The sequence below is a fragment of the Zophobas morio genome, unplaced genomic scaffold, assembly GCF_036711695.1.
Source record: "Zophobas morio isolate AGI-343-1 ecotype UQ-CSIRO unplaced genomic scaffold, CSIRO_AGI_Zmor_V1 ptg000334l, whole genome shotgun sequence".
NCBI lineage: Eukaryota > Metazoa > Arthropoda > Insecta > Coleoptera > Tenebrionidae > Zophobas > Zophobas morio.
The window spans coordinates 51,299-78,801 of NW_026972438.1; the positions used below are offsets into that span (position 1 = coordinate 51,299).

Sequence of the window (27,503 nt, forward strand, 5' to 3'; positions counted from 1 at the left end):
TCTACAAAACACCGCTCGGCATGTTGTAAACCGAATTTCAAGCGTTATACCACACACTGAAGTCATTTTAATAAACATTTATAAAAGCTATATATATAACTCGTTGTGTCCCATTTAAAAAATGTTTAAAATAAGCTCATTTAAAAGCAACCTAACCAAAATTTTATATAAAATTGACACACGAGCAATAACTTTCTTATAGTGACACTGCATAACAATAACTTATATAAGTATAATAATTTTTACTTAAGACTAAAACTATACAAATATATTGTTTATTAAACTATCCAGGTTATAACACCACACAAGATAGAGCTAGTCCCCACACAAAAAGCAACTTAAATCAAAAAGAGAGAGAGAAAACTGCGTGTCTCCTTTATATATTTCCCCTCAACCCTTAATCCTCACTCTCCTGTACTTATATATTGGTTAAAGCCTCTTCAATTTGTCTCATCCAGCTGATATTCATTATTAAGACACCAATTGTGCCACGCTGTTTGTAGTAGTGTACCATGGTAATGATCAAGGTAATTATAACTTTCAGTTTACAGTTTTAAGTAGTTGTTAACTGCGTAAGTCATTGTTTTATGAGTAAATGTAAGCCTTATATTATATAGTTTTAGCTTTTTTAACCTTGTTAAAGATGAATGATCCCTACGAGACAGGAAATTTGTTATTGTATGTCGAGCCCTAACCCTCGAAACCTACTTATTATGTTGATAATAAAATTTCACTCGAATTCACTTTAACTTAAACTTTTAATGGGCAGACAACACTGAAACGAGAGAGCAGGTGGTATGGGCAGAGAAAAATTTTAAAGTATACAGCCCTAAACGAGAGCCTGCTAGGCAATTACTTTTATAAGTTTTACGTATTAAATATGCTAAGGAGTTTATTAGATACTAGAAAATTTCTTTAGTTGATGGACAGTAAGGTATATCATAAACATAAGTGCTTGTATATGATATTTAAATTTAAAAGTGACTCGTCTTTATTATAATGCACAGTAGGGTAAGAAATACCAATTACGATAGCTTTAAAAGTAAATTTCAAAAACACATAAATATATTAAAAATATGACCTTCAGAGGCACAGTGACTAATAAATTATTACTAGTTAAATTTGCTGTTTTTTTTTTTAAAAATTTTTTGATCTACCAAAAGCTCAAACTCTTTAAATTCTTAATATAATAAATGAAAGCATTAAGGACGTTAATAAACGTCCGTAAAAACCACAAGTTCTCTAACTCTCTTCTCAAATGAGTTTAAATTAAGTTTAAGTTAGGTATAAAAAGGAATGATAACTTAAACGGAGAAAAAATTTAAATTGAAATAGTTTAACATCAAAATATAAGAATAAAAAGTTTTCTATATGTTTATGTTCCTAAATATATTTTTTTGTCGCTATACATGTAAAGTTTGTAAATATTTTAATAAGTTACTCGAATATCAAATCCTGTCAAGTTAAGGGCTTGTTAGAGTATAATGTATTTTCAAATGATATTTTATATAATTACAGGAGTTTTAAAAAAGTATTTAAAAGGCGATAAAGGCGAGTTTTTTACAAAAAATTCACAATATTTTATACAGCTTAGAAGGGGGCCCAAGGAGAGGCAACACCTACTCACAAATCTATATTTGTTTTTAAAAAAGTTTGATAAATACAAAATTTTCCAATCAGAACGTAATATTAACTTAGGAATCAAAAGCTGAAAAAAAATGTAGAGTCATTAAAAGAAGTTTGTGAGAAATTATAAATGACTAAATTATTTTAATGGCCATATGACACCGAGAATTAGTTGTATAAAGGGCCAATGCCTAAATAACAAGTTACAATAACCAAAAAGATAGTTAAGGTAACATAAACTTCCCAATTTTGCTGGTATAAAAGAAGAATTGTTTGAATAAGGGAGGACTGAAAAGTTATGAGAATTCATTCATTGAAAAGTACAGTTAAAAACTAATTATATTTTGGACAAGATATAATAAAGAAAGAAATCCTCGTCTTTAGTATTAACATAAGTAATATATTTTAAAGTGCCTCGCCTTACTAGATATGTGTTACGATTCCACCGCCATAGTGCCTGCATTTAAACAGCGGTATTTTTAAAGGCTTGGAGAAAACAAACGAGACAAGCTTTACAAAATTACCTTGAGCTTGCACCGAAGTAGGATTATTTCTTGCAATACAGGCGTAGTTATAACTACATACTGTCATAAATACATATAACAAATAAAATTGTCACGCGCTATAACTACCTTTAAGGTTAGCTCTTTTGGACTTGACTCTATAACCTTTGTTACATCGATTGGTATGTGCGCAAGATGAAATGCATTACATATCCATTTCATAAGCTTCTTTGACCAACATGCGTGGGGGTGTACCTCTTTCACCAATTAGAAGGTTGGGTTTATTAGCTATACCAGTGAAAAGGTCAAAGAAAGGTATTATTTATAAGGTTACTCCCTGTGCAATTTAAGGAATAACATCCAAAGTGACCTATATAATGGACCTAGTCTTACTACATAAAGCTTGATCAAAAAAACATGCTTTTTAAATTTTAAAAACAACTTTAGTTTATAGAGAGTTCTTAATTTCTATTTATATCGGGTTTTTTAAAAACTCTTACCAGATTTATGTTAACTGTGGATATCAACAGAATATGAATTAGTAAAGTCGCATCTGTTTTATGTTTAATTTTTGTATTTTTCTTATTTATTTACTTTACTTATTCTTACTTTACTTTATTATATTTATTAACTCTTCCTTTTTACAAATAATTAAGATTACCTCTCTAATCAAATGGAAGAGGATTTCCTCCAGAAATGGGTTAAGGTTAAGTAATTTTTTAACCTTCAAACTTTGCGTTACTTCGTTTATGGGTATCTTTTCGAAACAGCTTTATAGGGAAAAATCTAGGTATTGATTGCATTAGAGAACATGAAGATAATGAAATTTAAAGTAAAGAGCCAACCAAAAAAAGAATTATTATAGTTTTAGTAAAAGGCATTTATTATGATCTCATCTCTTTGCCTTATGCCTGTAAATAGATAATCATAAATTATTATAAAAACCTGCAGGGTTTCCATTATCTTTAATCATCAATAGAAAAAACATAAATGGAAGATTAATGATGAAGTTTTATTATCTATAGTTATCTACATTCATAATCCTGTCGCCTTAACTCTCGGTTTTCCAGGGGACCGCCGGTTTTGCATTAGTAGTCGCTGCACTCAATGGTGGTTTGTAGCTGATTTTTTTACCGCACTAAACTAAAAGCGCACGATATTCGCCCGCTGTTCCTCAGTCCTTTGAGGCAGTCAATATAATTTTTCGAAAGTACAGACCGGTAAGTATTAATTTTTTCAAAAGATCGCCTATAGTTTGCAAGATCCATAAAAATTTTAATAATAGAGCGGTTACCTTTTTAGTATATTTTCTGGCGCACTTTTAGAAGAGAGTGTTAAGGGGTGTTTATGCTTAAGTATAAAAAAGTTAAACTAAACGATTCAAGACTTTAATTTTATAATAACTATTGATAAAGGTTAAGTAAAGTTTTTATAATTGTTGTAATCAAATAATTTTGTTTTGATTTTTACATATTCTGCTGCTTTATCTTACTTAATTTTATGGTGGGGTGGTACTTGAAGGAAAAACTGTCTTCTAAGCCAAAATATTAACCTAATAAACCTTATAATACGCACTAAAGTACTATTTATATAGAAAAATTAATTATGTTTTCACTACCTGGAAACACCGCTTTTTTTATATATAATAGTGCGCATCGGATATGGAGAAGGGGAGGGGAAGTTGAGGATACATGTATCTTTTACTACTTTAGTGGTTCGTCTTTTATTTATATGTATAAATATTCTTTATAAATACAATGGGCACGCATTATGAATCTCGTATGGGAAAACTATATATAGTATTAAAAATATTTTACATAGAGGTGCACATATAACAATTATTTGTTAAACCAGCCTGAACTCACTATCAAACATGGCAGGACACAGACAGCTTCAAAAAAAGTCCGTTCGAGAGAAGAGAAGAATGGTCTTCAGTTCTTATAATTAAATTTATACAAAATTTTGGACAGAATGTCTCCCGCTTGGACCAACTCGTATTCACCCGTCCATTTACTATTTACAATTAAATAGTAGATTAAGCTTTTCTACTTTTTTAGATTCTCTTCAAATTATATTCGATATTAGTAAACATTCCGTCAGAAATGAGTGACTACTTTGACGCAAATGTGTGTTCATAGTCGAACAAGGCATGCAGGAATTTTTAAGGGTTTTAAATCTATTCCATCTTAAGCCGACCTAACCATTCCTAACAGTGGACACCTAAATGATGCATGTACTCTTTCTATCATTAAAAACACTGAAGAAAAGTATTTTTCTCCTCTAGCTAGAGCTATGTTAAAGGATTATAAAACTGCGTCCAATAATTATTATTAACCAGGCAGTCAATACTTTATAACATTTATTATAAATAACCCTTACTGACCTCATTTAAGTATGTTTACCTTCCAAATTTCTGTTTAACTACTCTCACAATACGAAACCCAAGCTGTTATTTTTAACGCATTCTGTGTCGGCAACTTCTTAGACTTTGACGTACTTTACTTCATTATAAAAGACCTCTGTCATTTTTTGTCTAGCTGTGGCCTTTATGCCTTTCTACTTTAACTTGTGCACTGCCCACCTTGGCTTTCATAAAAAAATTTCTATATTTCTTTATCTCGTCCCTTATTTTTTTAATTCCCCCACTAATTTTAATTAACAGTCTCTTTAATCGTCATGTAATAGGGGGACGACTCCGAAAACAACTTGATTATTTTAATAGAATCGTATACCTGTGTGGATCCTTCCAATATCTCTCTTTGTAAGATTATTTTCAAAAGACCTTTATACTAGTTTAAATTATTCTTCCAAGCATTACTATCTCTAAGATGACCTCCTTGTTTACAAAAATATTAGAGATTCTGTTGATTTATTACCTTTTAAATTTCATTGAACGACCATTTCTGCATTTAACTTTTTTAACAGTTATGCCCAGCCCTATATCGCGAATCCCTATTCGAGTATGGGTATCGTGTTATTTAAACTGGTTTAGCCAAGACATTATAAAATGACTCCGCAATAAATTTTCTAGAGCCCTTAAGTATATTTCCCTAAATGTAACTGCACCCCATGTTTTTAACTCGTTATTAAACTAACGCAGGATCGCACTTTTAAACTAAATAAAACCATTTTTCAACTTATCTCTACCCTAGCAAACAACCTCTAATGAATCCGCCCTCTTTGTTACTAAAAAAATTTTAATTTACCTATTCCTGTCCATTTTCTCTAAATAACTTTAACAGCTACTTTAAAAATTGAGAGCTTATTTATTTATTTTTACTATTCTACTGCTGTTGTCTGCTATCCATTTTACTGTCTCTTTTTAGAATTTATAAACTTCCTGTTCATAAAAACTATACGGTGCTTTTACTGAAATAAAACTTAATATACACCCACATAACGCACATCAGTCTCCAAAAATGTTTGCTACACACATCTTTATGCCAACTCGCTCTCCACCCCATAAAATCTCATGTAGTTATCCAATATTCCATCTAGCATTAATAATATAAAGCCTATAAGAAAGTCCTGTTTTAGTCACTTGCCATCTATGATTCGTTAGCTCACACTCGAACCACCTCGTATTATTCAATTTTTTATATCTTTTAAGTAACTTCATAATTTTCCATGATGTTCACATTCATTTTTCTGTTTATTAGCCCCATAAATTCAAGTTTTTAAAAATTAGCGCTAATTTTTAAAGGGCGCTAATATAGAAAGTTCTGATATTTTTGTTTTCTCTGACCTTTAAACTAATAAATGTTTTTACGGAATGCCAGGTCTTTGTATAACCCCGTATTTACTAAGCCTCGGAAAGCATCACACCTTCTAAGATACCTTTTGGGTGCTCAATCTAATTTCTTTCATGTGGTAAACTTAAAAGCTGGCTTTTCTACTTTTAAGTTCTTGCGATTCATATCATTTTATACAAATCTTTAAAGGGTTTTTCTCTTCTTCTCGCTCTCCTTTACACCATATTTACACCACAGGGGCATCGTATCTTTCTTCGAAACCCTCATAAGCGGCTCTAACTTAGTGATATTCTTTTTTCTAGTCTTCAACTTAGATCGATTTTATTAAAATCAAGTCTTCTATCGCCTATTGGATTACTCTTTAACATAAACGGTTTAAATCACACAATTCTACGGGAATCACTTCATTTGTGTTCTTTCTTACTTTTTACGTTTATAAAATAATGGCTCTCCAATTTTCGTTTCGCTATAAATTATGTCATTTAAAAACAAAAACCACTCCTTTTAGTCCTTCTTATTTTAATGTAACCTATACCATTTTCATTCAAAAATCCAAATTAAATTTAATGACCTGCATACCTTAAGCCCGCTTCATATATTACCGGTAACAACGCAATAACGTCCCAGACACGCTGCTCTCCTATGCGATTTTAGTCCCTCAGGGGGAGTGAGCATAAAATTACTTTTATAACGCACATTGTCATCAGCCGTCAAAGGAGCTTGTACGCACCTGGAACTCCTACGCAGAGCTCCTTACTTTTCTTCTTATGAGCAGCTTTAGAACTTTTCACTGCTACTTAAAAATCCAATCTCCATGATCTCTTTCTGCAGCCTTCATTACTTCGTATAATTTTTGCATTATCGTTTTACAAGGCAGAGAATAACTTCAATATAAATTTAAACTCGTTGACTTAAGTATCCAGCCTTTTCGCTAATTCTCCCTCGTAATAAGATCCTCCTCCAAAAGCTCGCTTTCCCTTCCCCTTTTTTATACAGCCTGTTTTTAAATAAGGTTGTTGTTTACTATATGCTTACAATACGCATAATGAGAGTGACTGAATTAAGAAATAAATGACCTTTTCCTGTTGGGGGCTACTTCATAGTTAAGCTTTACAAAATTTTTTTTTTGTAGTTTAGTTTAGAGGGGCTTATGTTTTGTTTACTGTAATCTAACTTTGTAATGAGGCCTAACTCTACTAACTTTGGTAGTAACAATAAGAGTTCAAGTAATATTAGTTATTCTAATAACCCTAATAACACTATTGTTCCTGGCGAAGTGACCGGAGTCAGTCGTTTTGAGGAATTTTATTCTGAAAGTATAACTCCGCCGAATTCTCCTTTTCAAAGTCCCTCTGTCATATATAATCAAAATGTGTCTTTCAATAAAACTCCTACCCGTGGTGTAAACTTTCAATCTCAAATCTTAGATTTTAACAAAAGTGCTACTGATCGTGCAACTTCCAAAATTCAAAATAGATCTCCTCTCTCGTTTTCTCCGTCTCATCCACACTCTGTACTAACTCAGCAAACTCCTTTAACTCTTTTTCCTTCTTTTAGAAGTCCCCTCTCAGGTTTTACTCCTATAGACCAAATGTGTGTTACCTTCAAACTTTATTTTTACTTAAATAAGCCTTTACTTCTACTAAACAAAACTATTCGAAGAGAACGGTCCAAAGGTGACTGTAAAACATTTTCTTAATTATCATGAGTAATATATTCTAATATCTAAATAGCCCTGAAAATTCTTCTACTAAAAGCTTTCGTAGCGATCTAAACTTGAGCCCTAATTACAGCACTCCTCCCGGTAAATAATTTTTTTTACAAAATATTTTGAGGTAATTGTGTATTTAAAGGTACTTGGAGGAATTATTCAACGACAAAAAGAAAATCTTCTAACTCTTTTGGTTACGGCGGTCGTGATCGTCGGGCTTTCGTGGGTACTAACAACCAAAGAACTCCTCTTTGCGGTAATTCTCCTCGTTTTAAGGTTATTTTTCTCATTACTGGTTAGTATAAAACTTTTGTCTATATTTACTTTTAGCATCTTTCACCTTTTTCTCTTGTCAGATTCTCTAACTTTGTCATATATTTTGGCCTTATGTCTATGATTGTTCATTCCATAGGTATTTAGTTTAGCCCTTAAGTTTTAAAGGCCAACTTTCAATTCAGTTAATACTTCGATTATAAGATTTCAATAGACTTACACATAACCAACTAGTTTTTTACGGGTAAAGAACGTCGGATTTGCGTTTAATTAAAAAGTTATAATTTAGATGGTGCTAACGGATTGCTCTTGACAGACCCCCACGCGGAGTGATAGGAGCACGTCATACTTTAAGCCGTCCATGTTGGAAGATCCTTGGAGTAGTCTAAAGTCAAGAGCTTTCAATAGTGATTCTTTTTCCTCTGATAATCTTGAAGGCTCCAGTGACGTCAACTCTAGCCTTGATTATTCGTTTGGGGGCAACCCCGAAGAAATTGATTTGTTCGATTAAATTTAATTTGATGCCAGTAAATTGTCTTTCGTGGGAAGCTTAAGTACCTGTTTCTTTTAAAATCTGTTTCACGTTTTCAAAGTCTTTGCGATGATTTTTTGCTTACTGTCTTTAATAAAAAAAATTGAAGTGAAAGGTTTTTAATGCGCTGCTTTGAAATTTGTACTAAATTACCGAAACAATTAGATGAAGACCTTTTTTTACCTAATAACTGTTCTTTATGATTCAATTTCTTATTTTTTTATACAATACTGATTTACAAAGGCGTTAGTATTACAATGTACTTTAAATAATACAATAAAGATAATAAAGTTTGCATTATACTTTACTCCAAAAGTTATTTAATAATTACTGATTTATTTTGTGGTACACAATTTTTTGCAGGCAGTTTAAAGTTCATTGATAGTTCTATAAGCTTCTCCTTCAGCTACTTTGGTATAAAGTTAACTTGTGTTCAAATATAACCTTTAGAGCATATGCGAGTGTCGATTCTGAAGCGAGAAAGGAGCCCTTACATGAAGCATGAGCTGCATAAGTAATTACAGTATAAAAGAATAGATGTTTGCTCTATAGGCAAAACGCTTCTCTCTTCCTTCGACGCATTAAAACTTTGCAAGAATATGGGCTTAATACTCAGTGATGAGGAAGTTGCTATTGTGGTTGAATTGGGCAATTCGACATAACTCAGTATTTCTTCCAGCCCTGCAGTATCAAGATAGAGACTTAGCAGACCACTTTACCCGTGAAAGATCAAATTGTTATAGGTCAGCGGGCGACGACGATCGGGCCTCATATTTGTAGTTTTTTAAACGGTTTTTTTTGGAGCCCACTTTGAAGAAATAGATTTACTGGGTGCTCCGCAGCTAATTAAGTTTATTTAAGCTAAAAAGCGCGCAGTAATGTTATTTATTGACTTGCGTGGCGTCGCTTTTAATTAGTCTAAATAGGCGTGCAGACAACGTTACCAACCCCAAGCTGTTCTTAGATGCGGTTGTACAACAGTTCAATAAGCCTATTTTCCTCTCTCTTATTTAACATCCTAGTTATAGCCGCTACATTTTAACCTTGCCACGCGCAGGAGGAGCTAGAATTAACAACGGTTAAAAATTGCTAGTGTCTGCCTTTACCCATCCCGCATGACGGTGATACTGTGCCGAAAGCACGGAAAGACACTTTTACGCCGAGAACTCGCTTCCCTGTGCGAACTACATGGTGTCTCCCCAGAATTCTTATAGACCCTATTTCTCCCAAGCTTCTCCTGGCTGCTGCAGGCGAACTGTTCGAGCTGACCATCACTAATAGATTCCAGACATACATAAACGCTTGGTCAGAACGAAAAGTACTCGGCTTTAGTGACTCAAGGAAGGATATACCTTCAGAAACAATAACTTACCTCTACTGCCTCATTGACTCGGTCATAACCTTTGCATGCTACTAGAGACAGAGATCAGCATCCATAGCAAACAAACTGCGCCCGCCTACCGCTCGTGATACTTTGAATAACCTCCATTTAACAAAATGGACGCCAAGTCCCTTCAACTTATGAAGTCACTGGAGTTATGTTTTTTATTTTGAGAAAGCGTTTGTCTGAGTTTAGCATGATTGCTTGCTCTGCAAACCACACGTTTGACCGCCCGGGGGGAAGCGTGCCTTCTTAGCTTCTAGGTTTAAAAACTTTGAAAGAGAGCAGTTATCGGTCGATTTTGTAGGCTAAAATTATACACGCCGTTAATCTATTTAAAGCTACAATGTATTGAAAAGTATAAATATTTAAAATATTTGAAAACTGTTTCATTTTATTTAGTAGATATTACAAAAACTTTTTTAGAGTACTTCCACAATACCTTCTCGGGGGTAAAATGATAGTTATTCTTTGTTCTCATAATACAAACTCTATAATAAGCTATGTATGTACAATGAATACATAAAGCAACTTAAAGTAATTTGGGCTTGAATTATGAAAAGATTACCTCACTTACCACAGATTAAAAAGAAAGTTTAACTTTTATTTACTTTATTTAATGCTGCCATCATTTTATTTATAATTACCCGAAAGTAAAATAGTGAACTACTTATTATACATACAACACATCAAGTCATTCTCTCATGTTTTTAATTTCTTTAACAATTTTTGCTTATATTTAAGTTTTTTATTTTTATGTTAACCTTTACTTTCTTTATTTACCTCAACATAAACTGATCGCTTGTATCAAACTAAAGACTGATGGATACTTTTTACTGGCCACTAATCGTTTTTATTTGATCGTGTAGCTCGCAGTCTCCCGCAGCCAGCGAAATATCTATTTTTTCATGATACTTTCGTAATAAATAATAATTATTCGGGGTTTTATACTAGCAACCCGCCTTCCTTTTTTTATTTGTTATGAAAACTGTACCCTTTTAATATCGGATTATGTTAAATCCCAAGGAAGAAAGTTTTTTTATTAAGTTAAGATGTTTTTAAGTTTTACTGTTGTTGTTCCCGTGCAGAAATGTCAGCTCTTGTGAATCAAATTTCTTCTTTTTTAAATAATATTAAGACATCTTGCGATTTTGATCCGAAGGCCTTTGCTACATCCGTCAGTATTCTATAAAAGTCTACATATTTTTTAAGTTTAAGTAATTGCCACTCTATTTTATGTTTTTCTTTAAATTAATAGAGCTTTAATGCAAATTTGAGGGAGACTTTGCCTGTAGACACCGACCTTAACGAAAGGTAGGTTTTCCTTTCTAATTAAACCAAGTTTTACCAAATTATATAAGCTGTTATATTAGTAAATCTGTCTCTACTTTGTCCAAAGAAGAAAAAGAAATAGTACGGGAAGTACGACGATTAGAGAGACTTCAAAAAGAAGAGGATAGGCGCCTTAACAAAGAAAAACGCGAGGCTGAACGCTTTCTAAGGCAAATCAAAATTTAAAGATCTTATTAGATAAATTAGCAAAGAACTTTTCAGGCTTGAAGAAAAGAGATTAAAGATAGAAGAGAAACGACTGCAACGCGAATGCATTCAAGAGGAGCGTCGACAAAAAAAGAGACGTGAAGAAGAGAGACGGCTACAAAAAGTGAAGCAGGAGGAGGAGAAAAAGTTTTTTTTGATACGGATTTTTCTATTTTCCAATCTTTCACTTATAAAGTAGAGCTTACAAGCAGAAGATAGAAGAAGAAAAAGAACGAGAGCGACAAGAAAGAGAAAAGGAAGTTACTCAGTTAAAAAAACATAAGGAAAAGCAACAGCAAGCTTTTAAGGAGTTTTTTGGGCCTATCCCTGCTTTGGTGCTCGTTGTTGGTATTTCACAGTTTTTAGACATTAAGTGACTATGATTTATAGTGCAACAGAGAAGAGGCTAGAGTTCCGGCTAGAACCCCTCTGACTCCGTTCGAGGAGTACTGCCCGGCATGGATCCCTTTAAAAAATTACACTTTAGCCTCTGCTCAGCGGAGAGGTCTCTACAGTGCATCTTTGCAATTTCTTATCCTACAAGCATTATACTTCTGCAGAAATTTCGCCGGACTTGATCAAGATGGTGGATGCTGCATTGGAAGCCCCACCCGACACGTGGCCTGCGATGGTGTTGCGGAGTTTACTGAAGGAGAGGCGGCCCTGCTTTTCTTGGAAGCTGAGATGCAGCGAGGTCGCCCATTCTGCCCGACCCTGTTGGACGCCCTGCTGACAGCCAATAGATTGCAAGGACAAGGAAGTATCTGATCTTCCACGAGAGTCTGAGGCCGGCTTGTAACGGGCCCCTGCAACTGCGAAGCTTGACGATTGGCCCGCGGCGGCCATTCCGCAGAGACGATGCCGTTCGGGACTACGACTGCGACAGCGAAGAGGACTGGGAGGTAGTCTCTCCCCATGTGTGGCTACGTGCGATGTGGGCAGTAGCGTCTCACTAGTATGGCGACTTGGAGGCGGTCACTTCCGGGGAAGACGATGAGGAGGACGAGAAAGAAGCAGACGAGGCAGACGAGTTCAACGGGTTTGTAGTGCCGCACGGCTATTTGTCGGAGGACGAGAAAAGCGGTTCAGGATTGGACGAGCCTCATGCAAACGAACAAGACTTAGAAAAGGTCACTCCAGTCACTTCTTCGCTCAATCTGTCCACTCAGCCGCCCCCTTTCGGCAGACGGGTGGGTGCATACGCGGAGCCCCGCTGGTGTTTGGCTGTGTTTGGGATATCAGCCTCCTTGACGGCCCTGCAGCTGCTCTCGCGGCGTCGTGCGCCGTAGTACCTTTTGAGCAGGTTCTCCCTTTTCATATATATTAATATCTATAACTCATTTCTCTGCTGAACAGACACCTATTCGCCTAACGGGAGGAGACATTGGATTGGAGGACGGCTTAAAAAAGAAGAAGCGATTGGCTGCTCTGGAGGGGCCGCCTTTACAGGAACTTGCGCGTATCATTCACGGCAGCGGCGAGGCTAAAGTTCAGAACTGCATTCCTTTCGCCACTCTTTTTTCTTGTTTAATTTCTTTATATCAGAAAGCGCTCGTGGAAAGATTTCTGCAGGAACAAGTGCATCTCTCTAAAGGGACCGTTTTGAAAGCCATAAAGGATATCGCCACGCACAAATTTGGACTCTGGCAAGTCAAGGATGAACTGTTAGACGCTTTTAACCTTCAGTCGCTGTCCCCGCCCAAATTTGCCTTACCGGTTAATCTGTCGGTCTCCCCGTGCACCTCCGCCACGCCGAAACGAAAGCATTCGCACGTCTCAAACCACGTGACGTCTTCTTTCAAGAGACCTCGTGGTATTGAGGAGGATGGCTTGCGGAAACGTTCTTTGAAGGGATTAACGTTGGAAAGCTTTTTTCGGCCGCTTCAGAGTAAAGAAGAGGACTCCAGCGACGCTGAGATGCTTTTAGAGACGGAAACGGGTGCACATCTCTTAAACAATTGCCACGTAAATTCAGCTTCTTAAGAAAAAACGCTCTTGTAAACGCGGACTATTAAGGAGTTTCGTTACAATTTTCCTGTAGATACTTTTTCCTACGAGAGCTGGTCCGCCACTCAGTGTTTAAGGGCGATATATACTTAACCAAAATTAAAGCGTCTGTTGGCTATTTTTTTATTTATTTTTTGAATATTTACACGGGTATAGATATTTTTATGTCTTTCTTAAAAAAAACTTTTTTTCATTACTTTTGTATAAAATTTATACACTTTTTATATATACTATTTTTTAATGAGATTGCCTTCATACCTTTTTAGAATTAGGCTCTCCTATAATATTAATAGCGAAGGACTTTATAGGAGAACTACTAGTACCATATACTTTTAACGTGGATGATTTTATTATTTAATAATTTACTTAATTAAGTCATGTCTACGACGAGTTTTTTTTAAGATTTTCATTCCGTTTTTATTTTGAAAATAATCCAATTGTGTCAGTTATATTTAATTTTCTACGCCGGCTTTTTTTTAATATAAATTTAATAAAACTTTAATTTTTCAAGTACGCCTTGAGATTCTCAAACGTGGCGAGGCGACGTCTTTGGGCTTATTTGGTTGTAAGTGCTTCACTCGTGAAATTTACTTCTCCACTCCTTTACGTCTTAGCTATAATAGACGCTGTATTTTTTTCTTTATATTACACAAAAGTAATGCTACTTTTCCTAACAAAATTTTAATTTGAGTTATTCAGGTTTTGTGTAGAGCATTCAATAAGTGAAAGGTCAGTTGAACTTTTTTTACTTTGAAGGCAAAGAATAAAAGCCTGATAATAATTAGTAAAATATTAAAATGATAAACGCCTTTTCGATCGTAAATTAGGGGGAGAGAGGAACAAAACTGTCTAACAAAAGTTATCATATAAAGATTTAGTTTTGATCGTTGGTAAAAATATTTTTCCTTTGTAAATTAGCAGAGAAGTAATAAAAATGTGCTATTCTCTTCGTAAAAAAAGGTTAACATTGATAATGACCTTAAGTGGTAACTCTTGAGTTGTAGACAATTTAATTTAAAAAATAGTTATGAAAATCAAGTAGTCTATTAATATGAGGAAGTTTAAGTCAAAGTTTTGGAGGCAAGCCTATTGCTCAGCTGTGTTTTTTTACTAAAGTTCTATTTTACTCTATTAAAAGTGTGAGTTTGTAAGGGAGTTAACTTAGTTCGTGGACATTGCAGGAATTCAAAAACAATAACTAAAATTTTTTGGAATTCTTTTTTTTAAAAGTTGTGAGGAACTTAACAAATGTCCAAAGTTTTAACCAAAACTGAATTGATAAGCTCCATAAAAGTAAAGTTTTAATATTTACTTAAATATTATTATTTCGCTTTTGAAAAATTCAGGGGTGGGAAGAGCTCACTAAGGGTAAAAGGACTCAAAGCAGTAGTGATATAAATATGAGCAGTTCCAGTTTCTGTCAATCTCGTAAACATATAACTTTCTTACATATTTTCACTTAATTATAATATTATATAATATCCGCTATAAAAACAAAAAGTTATGAGGCTTCTCGCACCAAAAACCTTTAGAGAAACTACCAAATTTTTTTTAAAATTTGATACTTGTGAAGTTTAAACCGTGTTAAGTAATTAAAAAAAGGAGTTTAATTGTATCTTAGCTATAAGACTTTAATATATAGAAGAGTCGACTTACGAACAGAAGCATAATTTCTAACGACAGAACCCCTTTGAAAACCTACAACAAACCGAAGAAACTTAGTTATATAGATAAAGTAGACCACATAAAGTTTATTAAACTTTCCAAAATTTTGACATTTCGTGTTATAAAAGGATACATATAAATAGATAGTAATTAATTTTTTTTTAATACGCAATATCAAAATAGTAGGTAGTTCATGGGGTTAAGAAACTATAATCAAATTTAAAGTAAAAAAAATAAAAAATTTTTTTTTTATACTGAAAAAAAAGTTCTGAAAAATTACGTTAAATAAAAAACGTAAATGTGTAAACACTATTTTAATATATCCCAGAAAAAATAGTATTTATTATAATACTAAAAAGATAACAAAATTTTAGGCGTTTTTTAAACCTTTTGCTTCGGTTTTAATGTGGTTCACAATCTAAAGGTGTTTTTACTGCTACGATAGCTGTACTATCATTACTTGTGAGGAAGTATCTATATTATTGTAGGACACGTACATAGTAAAGTATTCTACGTTCACATCTTTTTTTTACCTCGCACTCACTAATTCACTGCTTAAAGTTACTTATAGTAATAAAGTACTTTATTAGATATATAGTGCTCGTAGTAAACCTCTAAAAAATTTAAAAAATTTTTCTTTTATTTCAAAATGTTTCGATATCCTATAAAAAATCTTATGTATCAACACTTTATTGTTACTAGTTTAAACCTTCAAAGCTAAGTTCAAATCTTTGTAAAATAGATGAAAATAAAGTTCTTGACTCTTCATTGAAGTCAATAATGTGGCGCAGAAAGCTTTATCAACCTTATTATTTAGGGGAACAATGAATAAGACACGTTTCCCTGGCACGTTTTTGTTTACTACTATCTGTTAAACTGAAAGGAATAAGACGGTTTTTTATCTTAATAATATAGAAATCAGCTGGAATTATATTTAACGGCTAGTAGCCTTGTCAGTTGCTTTTTATTGTTTTAGCGGAATTTAAACTTTGGTTCACTTTTATAAAACATATAATACTGTATGATTGCACTTTTCTTTATAGGAAATAATTAAAAAACACCCCCCGTTACAATCACCTTCTAGTAGTTTACTCAGGTGCAATTTAGCAAAAATACCTTGGGGATGTTTAATTACTATGAAATATTTTAAATACATCGTTATTTAAGTAAATTATATTTTTTAACCAGTTTACGCATAAAGCCGGGAATTATCAGTCTTATTTGGTCTTGTAATTGAAAAAAAACAAGCCGGTTAAAATTAGCTATTTTAAAAAAACAGTAAGAACTATCTTGACTAAAGTAAAAGTGTTAAAAAGGCACAAAAATTATAATTTTTTAAATACCAATGAAATATAACGTAAATATTAAGATAATTTTGGAGTCAGATGATAAAATATATTTACATATTGTAAATAGATAGTACACGTTATTACTTCATAAAAAGTGCATAAGTCTATTAAACTAAAGACTCCTGTATAATAGTTGCGGTATCGTCTTTAGACTTTTTTTGTTCTAACTGAGCATATAAAGTTTTTAAAATTTCTGCCCTCTGCTTTTGTTTCCTGTAGACTTTTTTCCAATAATGTGGATCATCTTTAGGCCTTTTATATTCTTTTAAAAATAAAATTTATACATTGATGAATATATAGTATTAATAATAGGGTTTGAAACTGTATTTAAAAAAAAAATACGGCAGTGCTTCCTCTTTTTATGTCTTCTGCGCATCTTTTTATGAAAAGTGTAAAATTCGTCTTCATAAGGGGTCCACCTACTCCCGTCTACTGCATAGATGGTATATTTGTAAGTCATTCTGAGTAATAAATGGTGTTATTAAAATAAAACCATTATTAAAACACTTTAATGCTATCAGCCCTCCAAAATCGCAGTAATTTCGTGACGGTAATTTTACAGATATACGATTTACAACAGTAATGTTATTACACAAAAGGGAACACCTTTTAATAGGAGAAAACTTCACTGTTTGACGTGCGCATAAGTAGTTAAAAAAAATTTTATTTAAATTTATCCGTGAAAAGTATATAAACAGGAAGGAAACGGCTGGCATTTGCTACGCAAAGGTGAACTGTTAAGTAACATTTTTTAAAAAGTTATCGTTTTTCTATGCCTTTCATACTAGCACGTGCATAAACTGTATTTTTGTATGGTGTAAATTGTTTGCTTAATTTTTTTTTTCGTCCGTTATATTGTTAGCTTTTTTGAGTTTCCCAATGCATTTTTTATATATCAAATTATATTATAATAACACCAATATTAGAGAAAACTTTGTTTTTATCTTCTTTGAACAGTAGCAAGTTTATAAATTGTGTGGGAAGGATTTTTAATTATTATGTAAGGTATGCAATATAAAGCCTTATATCACAAAAACCTTTAAAAAGAAATAAAAGCAGAGACTTCTCCACAAGTTTGTTTAGATAGTGAATTTTTTTTTAAACTTTAATACGTATACTGATTTCTTTTACGCCGAACTCTTTCTAGAAAGTAATTTTCGCGGTCTTTGAAGTTATTAATAGTTTACGTTAATATATTTATAGGTGCTGTTTGCTTAATAGTAATACTTTCTTTTTAAAAGTGAAATGAGCCCACTTATGTATTATAAAAGTTACTAGTACGGCATATAATAAAAGGCTAAAGCATCATTCAAGTTTTGTTACTAAGTTATTCTAAGTACGCTAATAAGAATACGGTAGAAAAGCTACCGGAAAGCAGCTTTTTTTTATATATATAGTTAAAAACAGTTATTAAGCATAATAAGCTCAACTAAATGTGTTATTCAGCTTACTTTAAACATGAAAAGTCTGCAAACCTCTTCTAAGTTCCAGATAAACATGATCGACTTATACCCTCATCGCTTTAGGCTAAGAAAAGAAGCACGCTGGGTGGGCCGTGGTTGTTCCACTTTGATTCTTTTTAGAATCCAAAAATATAGTAAATGACGGAAAAGAGAAATATTCCAGAGGTTTATCGTTTGTTATTTCTTACTTATGATATATGTTTGTTAAATTTTCATTAAGGATGTTTCAATCCATAAAAATAATCATCCGAAAACTTTAAAAAGTGAATCAAGTACTGAAGAAGAGGATAAAGAAACTGTTTTTCAACCCAACTTGTACCGAGTCAAATTTCCTGAGATTTCTCCAGATAGCCATCTTGGATTTTTTGGTAATGATTATAAAATATTGAAATTTGTGGCTCCCGCATATGATGTGTACGCTCACGCTGCTTGTAGAAGGTTCTCGGTAATTTTTTTCCTTACCTTATTATTTCTCTTTTGTTATTATATTAAAAAAGAGGTGAACGAGATGAAATGCAAGATGCGCACTCCATTGTTATTGATCTTTGGTCTTTGGAAGATAAAGATGATAGCAAAATAGAAGCCTTTAAAAGAAAACGCTTATCTTTTTTCTCTGTTTATGATGGCCATTCAGGTTTTAAACTTTAATATTTTTATATAATTATATATTTACTTTTTATTGTAATAGGTGCCAAAGCTGCTACGTACTGTGAAAATGTTCTTCACAAGAATTTGTTAAACAATATCCAAAGTATGCTTGAAATGAAGATGGAGGGCCTTTTGGATGCTGATGATGCGTTATGTAATTCTTCAGGAGGTTTTTTGTATTTGAGTAATTCTCTTTAGTTCTATATATATTTGTATTATTATAATAGAACTTTCTCCAAAGCATATTACTCGTTGCATACTGGACGCTTTTAAGCAAACCAACTCGGATTTTATTAAAATTGTTCAAAAAGTAATTAATATAATTTTTTTTTTGGATTTTTTTGGAATTTTTTTTTTTCAAGGAACGTTTAAAGGATGGCTGCACAGCTGTTGTGGCTCTTCTTTATGGAGATTTACTTTATACTGCGAATCTCGGAGACAGTGCCGCTATTTTAGCAGCAGAAACCGGTAAGAAACACTTTCAACGTTTACTTAATCAAACTCTTTATTATTATAATTAATAATTATTAAATTTATATATATAACCTTTTGCGTCATTTCTAAATTTTATTTTTATATATTTTTGGTTTTATAATTTACTTTAACCCAAGTAGTTTATTTTAATTTTTTGATTTCTTTAATTTTATTTTTTATTTTTCTCTTTTTGATATGGAGTTATAATTTATTTTTTTATTCGAACTCTTTTTCTTATATACGTAAATATTTTTAAAGAAAATTTTAAACTTTATTAAGTATAAATAAAGTTTTATAAAATATTTGCATTTTAATTTTTAATTTTTTTATTGAAGCGCATTTAATTCCAGTAAACTTTTATTATAAATTATATTATTTACTTTTATTTTTCACTTATTTTTACTACAAATTCCTATTCAAGTAAAATTTAAATATTAAATTTTTGAATGTTTTTATTAAAGAATATATATTTTTTCTTTAATAAAGTAAATTGTTATTTTATTATTTTATATAAATAAAATTATATTTTATATTAAATATAATATTTTTTTAATAAATCTATTAATTTATATATTATTTCATTTTTTTTATTCCTATTATAATTATTTTTAAATTTAATTCAGACTGCCGATCTTTGAAATGCTTCCCACTTTCTAAAGAACACACTGCGAGCGTTTATTCTGAGCGCATGCGAATACAAAAAGCGGGAGGAACTGTTAAAAACGGCCGTGTGGAAGGAGTTATCGAAGTTTCACGTTCCATAGTTTGTTATTTTTTTTCCTATAATTATAAAAATTTTTATTTAAAATTTATAGGAAGAGTGTATGTAATAAAAATTAATCGTTAAAGGGAATAATAATAATAAAAGTTTTTAATATAAATATATAAAAGGTATACTTGAAAAAACTACTTCTTAAAGTAGATAGTAATAGTAAAAGTGTAAACTGAAAGTAAATATAATAATAATTATTGTTATTTAAACTTATTATATTAATATTATTTATCGTAGTTCTATTATTTTATTTATTTTGCTTATTGTTATTTTTATTTCAATTTATTGTTAATGATGCCATATTTACTATTATTTTTGTTTATGTCATTAAATAATAATTATTGAAAAGAAAGGAAAGATAAATAGTATAAGGATAACTAACAATCGTATATTAAGTAAAAAAAGTTAAAAGTAATATAAATAATTTTTAATAAATTTATTATTATTTTTTATAAATTAATTCGTTTTAGTAATTTTTTTTTTATATTTACTTTTAAGTTTGAAAATATTTTAATTTTGAAATGAAGATTTATAATTTATTTTACGTCAAGTTATTAATTTTCTTTTTTACTATTTTCATTTCATAAATTTTTTTTTGTTTTTTTATTTATTAAATAATTTTATTAATATCTTCATTCCAACTTTTTGATTTCCTTATATTTTTATTTTTTGATATCAGATATTTTATTTTACTTTAATTTATTAAATTTTAAATTTTTGTAAATTTTTTTATTTTCTATCTTAATTTTGGTTTACTTGTTATTATTATTGTTATTTTTAATAAAATTTTATAAAAATTACATCATTATATTAATTTTTGTTATTTTTGTATTATAAATTATATATATACAATAAGATTTATTACTAATAAATTTATTTTTTCTTAATCAATATTCATTTTTTGATAATTTTTGTATATTAGGTAAGATATTTAAATAATGAAATAAACTTAAATGAATTTTTATTATAAAAAACTAAAAATAAAATAAAATAATAAACTAATATTAATGGCTATTATGAATATAAAGAGAATGAAATAAATAAATAAAAATAAAACATTATTATAATCATAAGAAGGAAAGAATAAATAAATATATAAACTATTTGTAAACTAAAAAAGATAATAAATACGAAAAAAAAATATATTTTTTATAAGAAGAGGGTAAAACGATATATAAGCGTGATGAATATCAATTATACTATAATAAATAATTGGAAAAAATAATAATTATTATAGATATTATAATAAATAATAATAAAATAAATTTAAATAAACAAATATTTTATTATTATTATGTAGTAAAAACATATAAATGCGATGAAAGTTAATGATAATATGATAAAAAAGCAGAAAAATAAAATAGAAATATATAAAATCTACTAAACATTTATAAAAGAAATGAAATTTGTTAATAATTAAGTTAAACGATGTTTATTATTTTGTATAATTTAATATTTTTTCTTCTATTTTTTTTCTTATTGTACACAAACTAAAGAAAAACCATAAAAAATTTTTTTGAATATTTTTGATTCTGTAAATATAATTTTTTTTTATTTTGTATACAAAAATTAAAATCATTTAGACTTTTATATTTTTTCTTGTATTAAATTTTCTATAATAAAAAAATATTGTTGTATCTATTTTTGATCGTTATTTTTTATTATATTTTTTTATATTCTCATTACGATACAAAATACGTTTAATATTTTCGCACGAAAATTTTTATTTTTTAAATGCAAAATTTATAAATTTTAAATTTTTTTTTATTATTATACAAAATTATTAATATAAGTTTTTACATTCTTCAGACTTATATATATTTAATGTTTTATTTATATACTTCTTTCGCTTTTTAATATATTTATATATATTATTATTTATTAAATTATTTTTTTGTATACAACATTTCTATAATATATTATTTATTTTTTTTATTCTTATAACTTTGCCTGAAAATTTTATTAAATATTTCCAATTTTTTATATATTTTTGTATACAATAAAATTTTATAATAAAAATAAAAAATTCTTTTAGACTTTTATTTATTTTAATATTTTTGCACTAAAAATTATAATAAATATTTAAATTTTTTTAAAAATTATTTTTATAAATTTTCATAATAAAATTTTAATATTTTAAAAATTTTATATTTATATTATTATTTTTGCGTTAAAATTACATAATAAATAAATTTTTTGTGTAAAAAATTTATATTTTTTATTATAAAATTTTCATATTCTTTGCAACTTTTAAATCTATTTTAATATTTTGAAGAAAATATATTTTTATATAATTTTTTTTAAAGTGAATTTTAGTATTTTTATTTTTTATTTTAATACAAAATTTACAATATTTATTTTTTATAAAAAATATATAAAATATTTCTACTTTTATATATTAATTTTTACATTTTTATATTAAAAAATTTATTTTTATTATAAATTCATTTTATAAAAGTTTTATATTTTTTTAATTTTTTTTTACTAAATTTATATTTATTATTTTTTTTTAAGGGAGACGCCGCTTTTAAGCATCTCGGCGTGATTTGCACTCCGGAAATAAAAATTGATAATTTCAGCACTGAAAGTTTTTTATAAATAACTTTTATTATATTTATTAAAGGAAAATTTATTTTTTTATGCATAAAAGTTTACAAGTTATTTTTTTTTTGGAAAAAAATATTTCGTGTGTATGAAAAATATATGAACCATATTTTTATTATATGCATGAATATAATAATACATTTATGAATATAAAAAAAATAATATTTTTTGTTATATTTATAATGGTTTACCTTTTTATTAATACAAAGACTTTATTATTATTTATTACCATTATTTTCTATACTTATTTACTTGTTTGTTATATTTATTTGAGAATATATTATAAATATCTTTAATAAATCATACTTTTGGATATATAATAAAATATATTTTTTTTAATTATTTAAGAATTTTGTGACTTATAATTTATAATTATATTTATTAATAAGTAAATTTTGTCTTGAAAATATATTTTTTCATAGTTAATTTTATAATAAAATATTGTTCGCGATATTTTCTTATAAAAATAATGTTTTTTATGTATATAATGTTTATATATTTTTAATACTTTGGTATTTTTATTAGAAAATATAACTTTTATAATAATTTACATTTGAATTATTTTATTATTACATTAAATCTTTACATCTTTTTCAATACTCTTATTTTTATTATTGAAAATATAATTTTTGTAATCATTCATGTTTATTTTATCATAATTTTATATATTTTATATTATCATTTGATATATATTGAAAATTATATACAATAATTTATTATTTATTAATTTTTATTATTAAAATTCTATACTTACATGTTATGGAAGCAAATATTCTATTTTACTTTAATTATTATTACTAAAATATTTTTTTATTATACTATTTTATATATTTTTTTAATATTCTTTATTATTTACTACTATTTTTTTTAGTATTTTTTATATTTTTATATACATTATTGATAATTATTATATTAATTTTTATTTATTGTTAATTCTGTGTAGTATTTTGATATATATTTATTATACTTTATACTGTTTTCATTAATAATATTAATTATTGAACTTTATATAAAATTATATATTTTTTAAAAAACTATTTTTATTATTTTTAATTATTAATAAATTTTATACTATTTATGATTATTATTTTCTTTAACTATTTATTATTATTATTTTTATGTAACAGTATACTTAATCGTATAACTTATATATTTTTATTACCACTATTTTAATTATTATTCTTATTTTCTTTATATATTATATTCTTATTCTAATCTTTTTATACTTTTCCTTTTGTTAAGTACTAATACATTTTTATTCAGAACTTCATCCCCACTTTGTTATTCTCGGCTGCGATGGACTTTGGAGCAAAATGCAGAAGCAGGACGTCAGTTTCGATAGAAAACTTTTTATTTTTTATATATAAATATTATTATAAAACTTTTATTCTATTTTTTTTTTATTAATATTCTTTTATTATATATTTTAAGTTATATAAAAATGTTACAACTACTATTTATTTTTTCTATAAATAATAGTGTGAAAACGTAATTATTGGTGTTTTTATTATAAACCTTTTCTTGTTTATTTTTATAGAGGAAACGTTTTTATTGTTGTATTTTATAATATTTTTGTTTATAGTTTTATTATTAAAACTTTTTTTTTCAATATTAAATTTATTATTCTTATATATAGACTGGTTATTATCTATAAACTTTGTTACTACTATCACTACTATATCACTGATATTTATTATATACTTTTTACTTTATTTATACTTTTTTTTTTTATTTGCTATTACAATTAGAACTTTATTAGTTATTATTTTTCAGTTACTATTATTGATATTTTTTATACTTTTTTTATTTATATATATTTATTATTATAATAAAGTTTACATGTACATCATTATTTATTTAATATTAATAATATATAATTTTCAAAATTTACTTTTTTATTAGAACCATTTTTTATTATTCATTAATGTTATTATTATATCTTATTACAAATTTTACACATTTATTTTATTTTTTTCTAATAAAATATTAATTTTTTTATATTTTTGATAATATTTACCTATATAAAATAATTTTTATAAGATTAGTATTATTTTTTTATATTGATTTTTTATTTTTATTATTATTTCTTATTATAAATTTTACTCGTTTTTTCTATTTTACATATTTCTTAATCTATAGTTCTATTGTATAATTGTTATTATTAATAATTTTTTTATATTATTTATTATTATTAATACTATTTTAATTATTATTTTTAAGGTTGTTAAGTTTGTTGGTGATTTTCTTTCTGCAGAATCTACTCATCAAGCAGTCGAAGAAATTTTAGAGCAGCAGGTTTTTTCTTTTTTTTTTTACATTTTTATAAATTTTATATTTTTTTTAATATTCTTTAAATATTTATTATTATCTATTAAAATTTTTTATATTATATATTTTTCTAAATTTTTTTAATATTCATTTGTTTATTAATAATTTTATATTTTATATTTTTATAATTTTTTTTAGTTTAATTTTTTATTATTATTTTTTGTTCTCAAAATTTTTTTTTATTTTTTATTTTTTTATTATTTTGTGACAAAGAAATATTTTTTGTTTTTTTATTTTAGGACGAGTAAATTACTTGACTTTCGAGCTTTTTTTAGTAATAATTATTCATTTTTATATTTATTATAAATTCTATTTTTTTTACTTAAACAATTTTTTTATAACTTTTTTATTCATTTTGACTCTAATTTTTTACTTTTGAGTTTTTATTTATAAAATTCTTGTATTTATTTTTTATAAAATATTAATTTTTTTATAAATAATAATTATAATTTATTTTTAATAAGTAAATTTACTTTTCAAAGTTGATAATTATGAACCTTTATATATAAATTTTATATTTTCTATTTTTATAAAGATATTTATAATAATTTTATTAAAAAGTTATAATTATTACAATTTTCTATACTGATATTTTTTCTACTTGAATTTACTTATTATAATTATTTCAGTTTATATAATAAAAATTTACTAAAAAAAAGTTTATATTATAACCTTTTATATTAAAATTAATTGTTTTATATCATTTACTTCAATAACTTTTCATATAAAATTTAAATTTTTTTAAATTTGGTAAGTAAATTTTTTTTAGTTCTAACTTTTTATTATTTTTTTCTTATAACAGTTTATATTATTATAATTTTTTATTTATAGTTATAAAACTCTTATAAGTAGTATTATTATTTACTCTGACTTTCCAGTTATTATTTTTTTAAAAAAACAACTTTTATAATGAAATTTACTTTTTTATAATATTTTATTAGTGTTGAGAGTTTTCATATCAAAATATAAAACGTGATAATTTTTTATATAAAAAATTAGCTTATTTTATTTATAAACTTTTTTTACTTTTTACTTAAAATATTATTATTATTTATATTAATAGTTTGTATTATTATAATATTTAGTATTTAAATTTATTATAAAAAGAAACTATTTTAGGATCTCCAATTGCCCGACGAAAATTTGCTTTCCGTTGAGGAGCGTGTGAAGTATAAAGTCCAGAGAACCGTCCGCTACCGGAAGATGACTGTTTTATAAAACTATATTATTTTCTATTTATAAAATAAAATTTAAAAAGAATTAGTAAAAAATATACGATTATAGTTTTTAGATTAATAAAAAAATAAAGTTAATATGATATTAATTGGCATGATAATTACTTTTTTAATAAGAGTAAGCAATAAACTTATTTTAGAGAATAATTATAAAAATTTGTATATAAAAATTTAAATTTATATTAATTCTACTTTTAATAATTTAGTTTTGAAAATAATAATAATTTAACCAAAAAAAATTAAATTTGAAAAAGATAATGTTTATTTCAAAATTCATCTCAAAGAAAATAAAATTCTAAGTTAAAAAATTTATGAAAGATTTATATAGAGAAGAGAGAATATTAATTTCATTTAATAAAAGAATATAAGAAATTAGTAAAGACTTAAATTTAATTAGTAATTTTTATTTACAAAATTTTTTTAAAGATTTATTTTTGTAATATTTTTGTATTTTTAAACTATTTTAGTATGAAAGAAAATATGATTTTTATTAGTATTGTTTTATAAAAAATTATAAAAACGTTTACAATTTTTTTTTGCTTGCAGGTGCAAATGGCAGTGAAGGCGCTCGTCAACGAGGCGGTGAAGCGCGGAAGTTCAGACAACGTTTCTGCGTTGCTTATTTTTTTCGGAAAAAATAAATTTTAGTCTAACTCTTATTTTTATTTTATTTACTAAAAAAAAAAATATTTTAATTCATTAATTATTAAAGATTTTGTACGTTTTTGTTTTGAAGGATTGTAAATAGTTTTACACTATTGCAAGTCTTGTAGAACTTTTTATAAATGATTTTTACTTCTTTTATATATAATTTAAAAGAAAATTGTTCAAAATTATTATTAAAACTAAGAAAAAATTGAATGTATTATAATTTTCAGATTTTTAGACTCCTGTATTTAATTTTGTTTAACTTTTTTCTCTTATATTAAAGTAAAAAAATTTAGTAATCCTGAACTTTTAATAAGAATCATACTTATTTTAGTATACAGTAACGAACTACTCTGCTTTAGTTAATTGTATATCAAACTCAAAACTTTTGTATAAAAAGAACTTTTATTAAATGTATTAAGAAATGTTTAAAAAAAGAAACGTCTTTTTATACTTCACTTTTTTTATCACGAGCCACTCTGTCTCCAATTAAATATAATAATAAACATTTTACTTATATAAAAAAGAAGAGCTTTTTATAAGAAGTATAAAGAAATTTTAAAAAAGAAATAGGTTAGTAATGGATACAAAATTTTAACGGGGTTTTTCCTTACGCGCGTTAAGGAATTAGTCTTAATTTTATTTCAAAAGTCTTAAAAATTCTGTTTTCGCAATGAATATTTTTATGGTCTCCTACAGAATTTTTTTTTAAGTGTGGGTTATTAAGTATATTGATGGAAAAGTTTTGCAACTCTGTTATCCCTGAAAAGTTGAAAACTACTCTTGTGAGGGAATAACATTAGTACACTAGAGATATCCTGATAAACTAGACTAAAGGTAATTTCAAATAAGTTTCTAGAAAAGAAAATTGGTTAAGATCAGTTACATTAAAGTGTTTATAGCTTAAACTTTTCATGAATTCGTCTGCTTACGAGAATTTTCTTATAAACATAAGAAGGAGCTACCCTCATCCCGTTCATACTGGCATAAAAA

At 27.5% G+C, this 27,503-nt stretch overlaps 3 protein-coding genes and 1 long non-coding RNA gene across 4 annotated transcripts; 3 read left to right on the forward strand and 1 right to left on the reverse strand.

The window, feature by feature from the left end:
• Positions 1 to 2,368: 2,368 nt before the first annotated feature.
• On the forward strand, positions 2,369 to 8,449 carry LOC135120067 (uncharacterized). The gene is made up of 6 exons (XM_064044418.1): positions 2,369 to 2,444; positions 7,309 to 7,452; positions 7,512 to 7,557; positions 7,615 to 7,685; positions 7,735 to 7,868; positions 8,182 to 8,449. The coding sequence occupies exons 1-6, from the start codon at positions 2,369 to 2,371 to the stop codon at positions 8,374 to 8,376; spliced, it is 666 nt and encodes a 221-aa protein (XP_063900488.1). The 3' UTR covers positions 8,377 to 8,449.
• A 2,222-nt stretch (positions 8,450 to 10,671) lies between these two features.
• Positions 10,672 to 13,442, forward strand: LOC135120062 (chromatin assembly factor 1 subunit A-like). The gene is made up of 13 exons (XM_064044413.1): positions 10,672 to 10,811; positions 10,867 to 10,955; positions 11,037 to 11,092; positions 11,152 to 11,280; positions 11,333 to 11,464; positions 11,517 to 11,652; positions 11,708 to 11,822; positions 11,878 to 12,011; positions 12,061 to 12,219; positions 12,274 to 12,447; positions 12,504 to 12,620; positions 12,674 to 12,805; positions 12,863 to 13,442. The coding sequence occupies exons 1-13, from the start codon at positions 10,790 to 10,792 to the stop codon at positions 13,298 to 13,300; spliced, it is 1,833 nt and encodes a 610-aa protein (XP_063900483.1). The 5' UTR covers positions 10,672 to 10,789; the 3' UTR covers positions 13,301 to 13,442.
• A 3,047-nt stretch (positions 13,443 to 16,489) lies between these two features.
• Positions 16,490 to 17,053, reverse strand: LOC135120054 (uncharacterized). The gene is made up of 3 exons (XR_010278482.1): positions 16,832 to 17,053; positions 16,681 to 16,770; positions 16,490 to 16,600 (listed from the first exon to the last, which is right to left on the reverse strand). It is a non-coding gene; the product is annotated as an uncharacterized LOC135120054 (long non-coding RNA).
• A 1,124-nt stretch (positions 17,054 to 18,177) lies between these two features.
• On the forward strand, positions 18,178 to 26,510 carry LOC135120069 (integrin-linked kinase-associated serine/threonine phosphatase 2C-like). Its single transcript, XM_064044419.1, has 11 exons — positions 18,178 to 18,246; positions 18,299 to 18,435; positions 18,490 to 18,618; positions 18,677 to 18,759; positions 18,812 to 18,917; positions 19,547 to 19,686; positions 22,210 to 22,282; positions 23,563 to 23,627; positions 24,520 to 24,594; positions 25,747 to 25,836; positions 26,409 to 26,510. Exons 1-11 carry the CDS (start codon positions 18,209 to 18,211, stop codon positions 26,508 to 26,510), a joined length of 1,038 nt encoding a protein of 345 aa, XP_063900489.1. The 5' UTR covers positions 18,178 to 18,208.
• The last annotated feature ends 993 nt before the right edge of the window (positions 26,511 to 27,503 follow it).

Bases quoted from the DNA above. Each gene is read 5' to 3' on its own strand.
- LOC135120069 (XM_064044419.1), top strand. From the start codon at position 18,209: ATGATGTGTACGCTCACGCTGCTTGTAGAAGGTTCTCG. The intron at 18,247-18,298 runs GTAATTTTTTTC...ATATTAAAAAAG, and splicing joins CTGCTTGTAGAAGGTTCTCG to AGGTGAACGAGATGAAATGC. The intron at 18,918-19,546 runs GTAAGAAACACT...AATTTAATTCAG, and splicing joins TATTTTAGCAGCAGAAACCG to ACTGCCGATCTTTGAAATGC.
- LOC135120062 (XM_064044413.1), top strand. From the start codon at position 10,790: ATGTTAAATCCCAAGGAAGAAA. The intron at 11,823-11,877 runs GTCTCTACAGTG...ATACTTCTGCAG, and splicing joins AGCCTCTGCTCAGCGGAGAG to AAATTTCGCCGGACTTGATC. The intron at 12,220-12,273 runs GTAGTCTCTCCC...GCGTCTCACTAG, and splicing joins ACAGCGAAGAGGACTGGGAG to TATGGCGACTTGGAGGCGGT.
- LOC135120067 (XM_064044418.1), top strand. From the start codon at position 2,369: ATGCGTGGGGGTGTACCTCTTTCACCAATTAGAAGGTTGGGTTTATTA. The intron at 2,445-7,308 runs GTATTATTTATA...CTCAAATCTTAG, and splicing joins AGTGAAAAGGTCAAAGAAAG to ATTTTAACAAAAGTGCTACT. The intron at 7,558-7,614 runs GTGACTGTAAAA...ATATCTAAATAG, and splicing joins TCGAAGAGAACGGTCCAAAG to CCCTGAAAATTCTTCTACTA.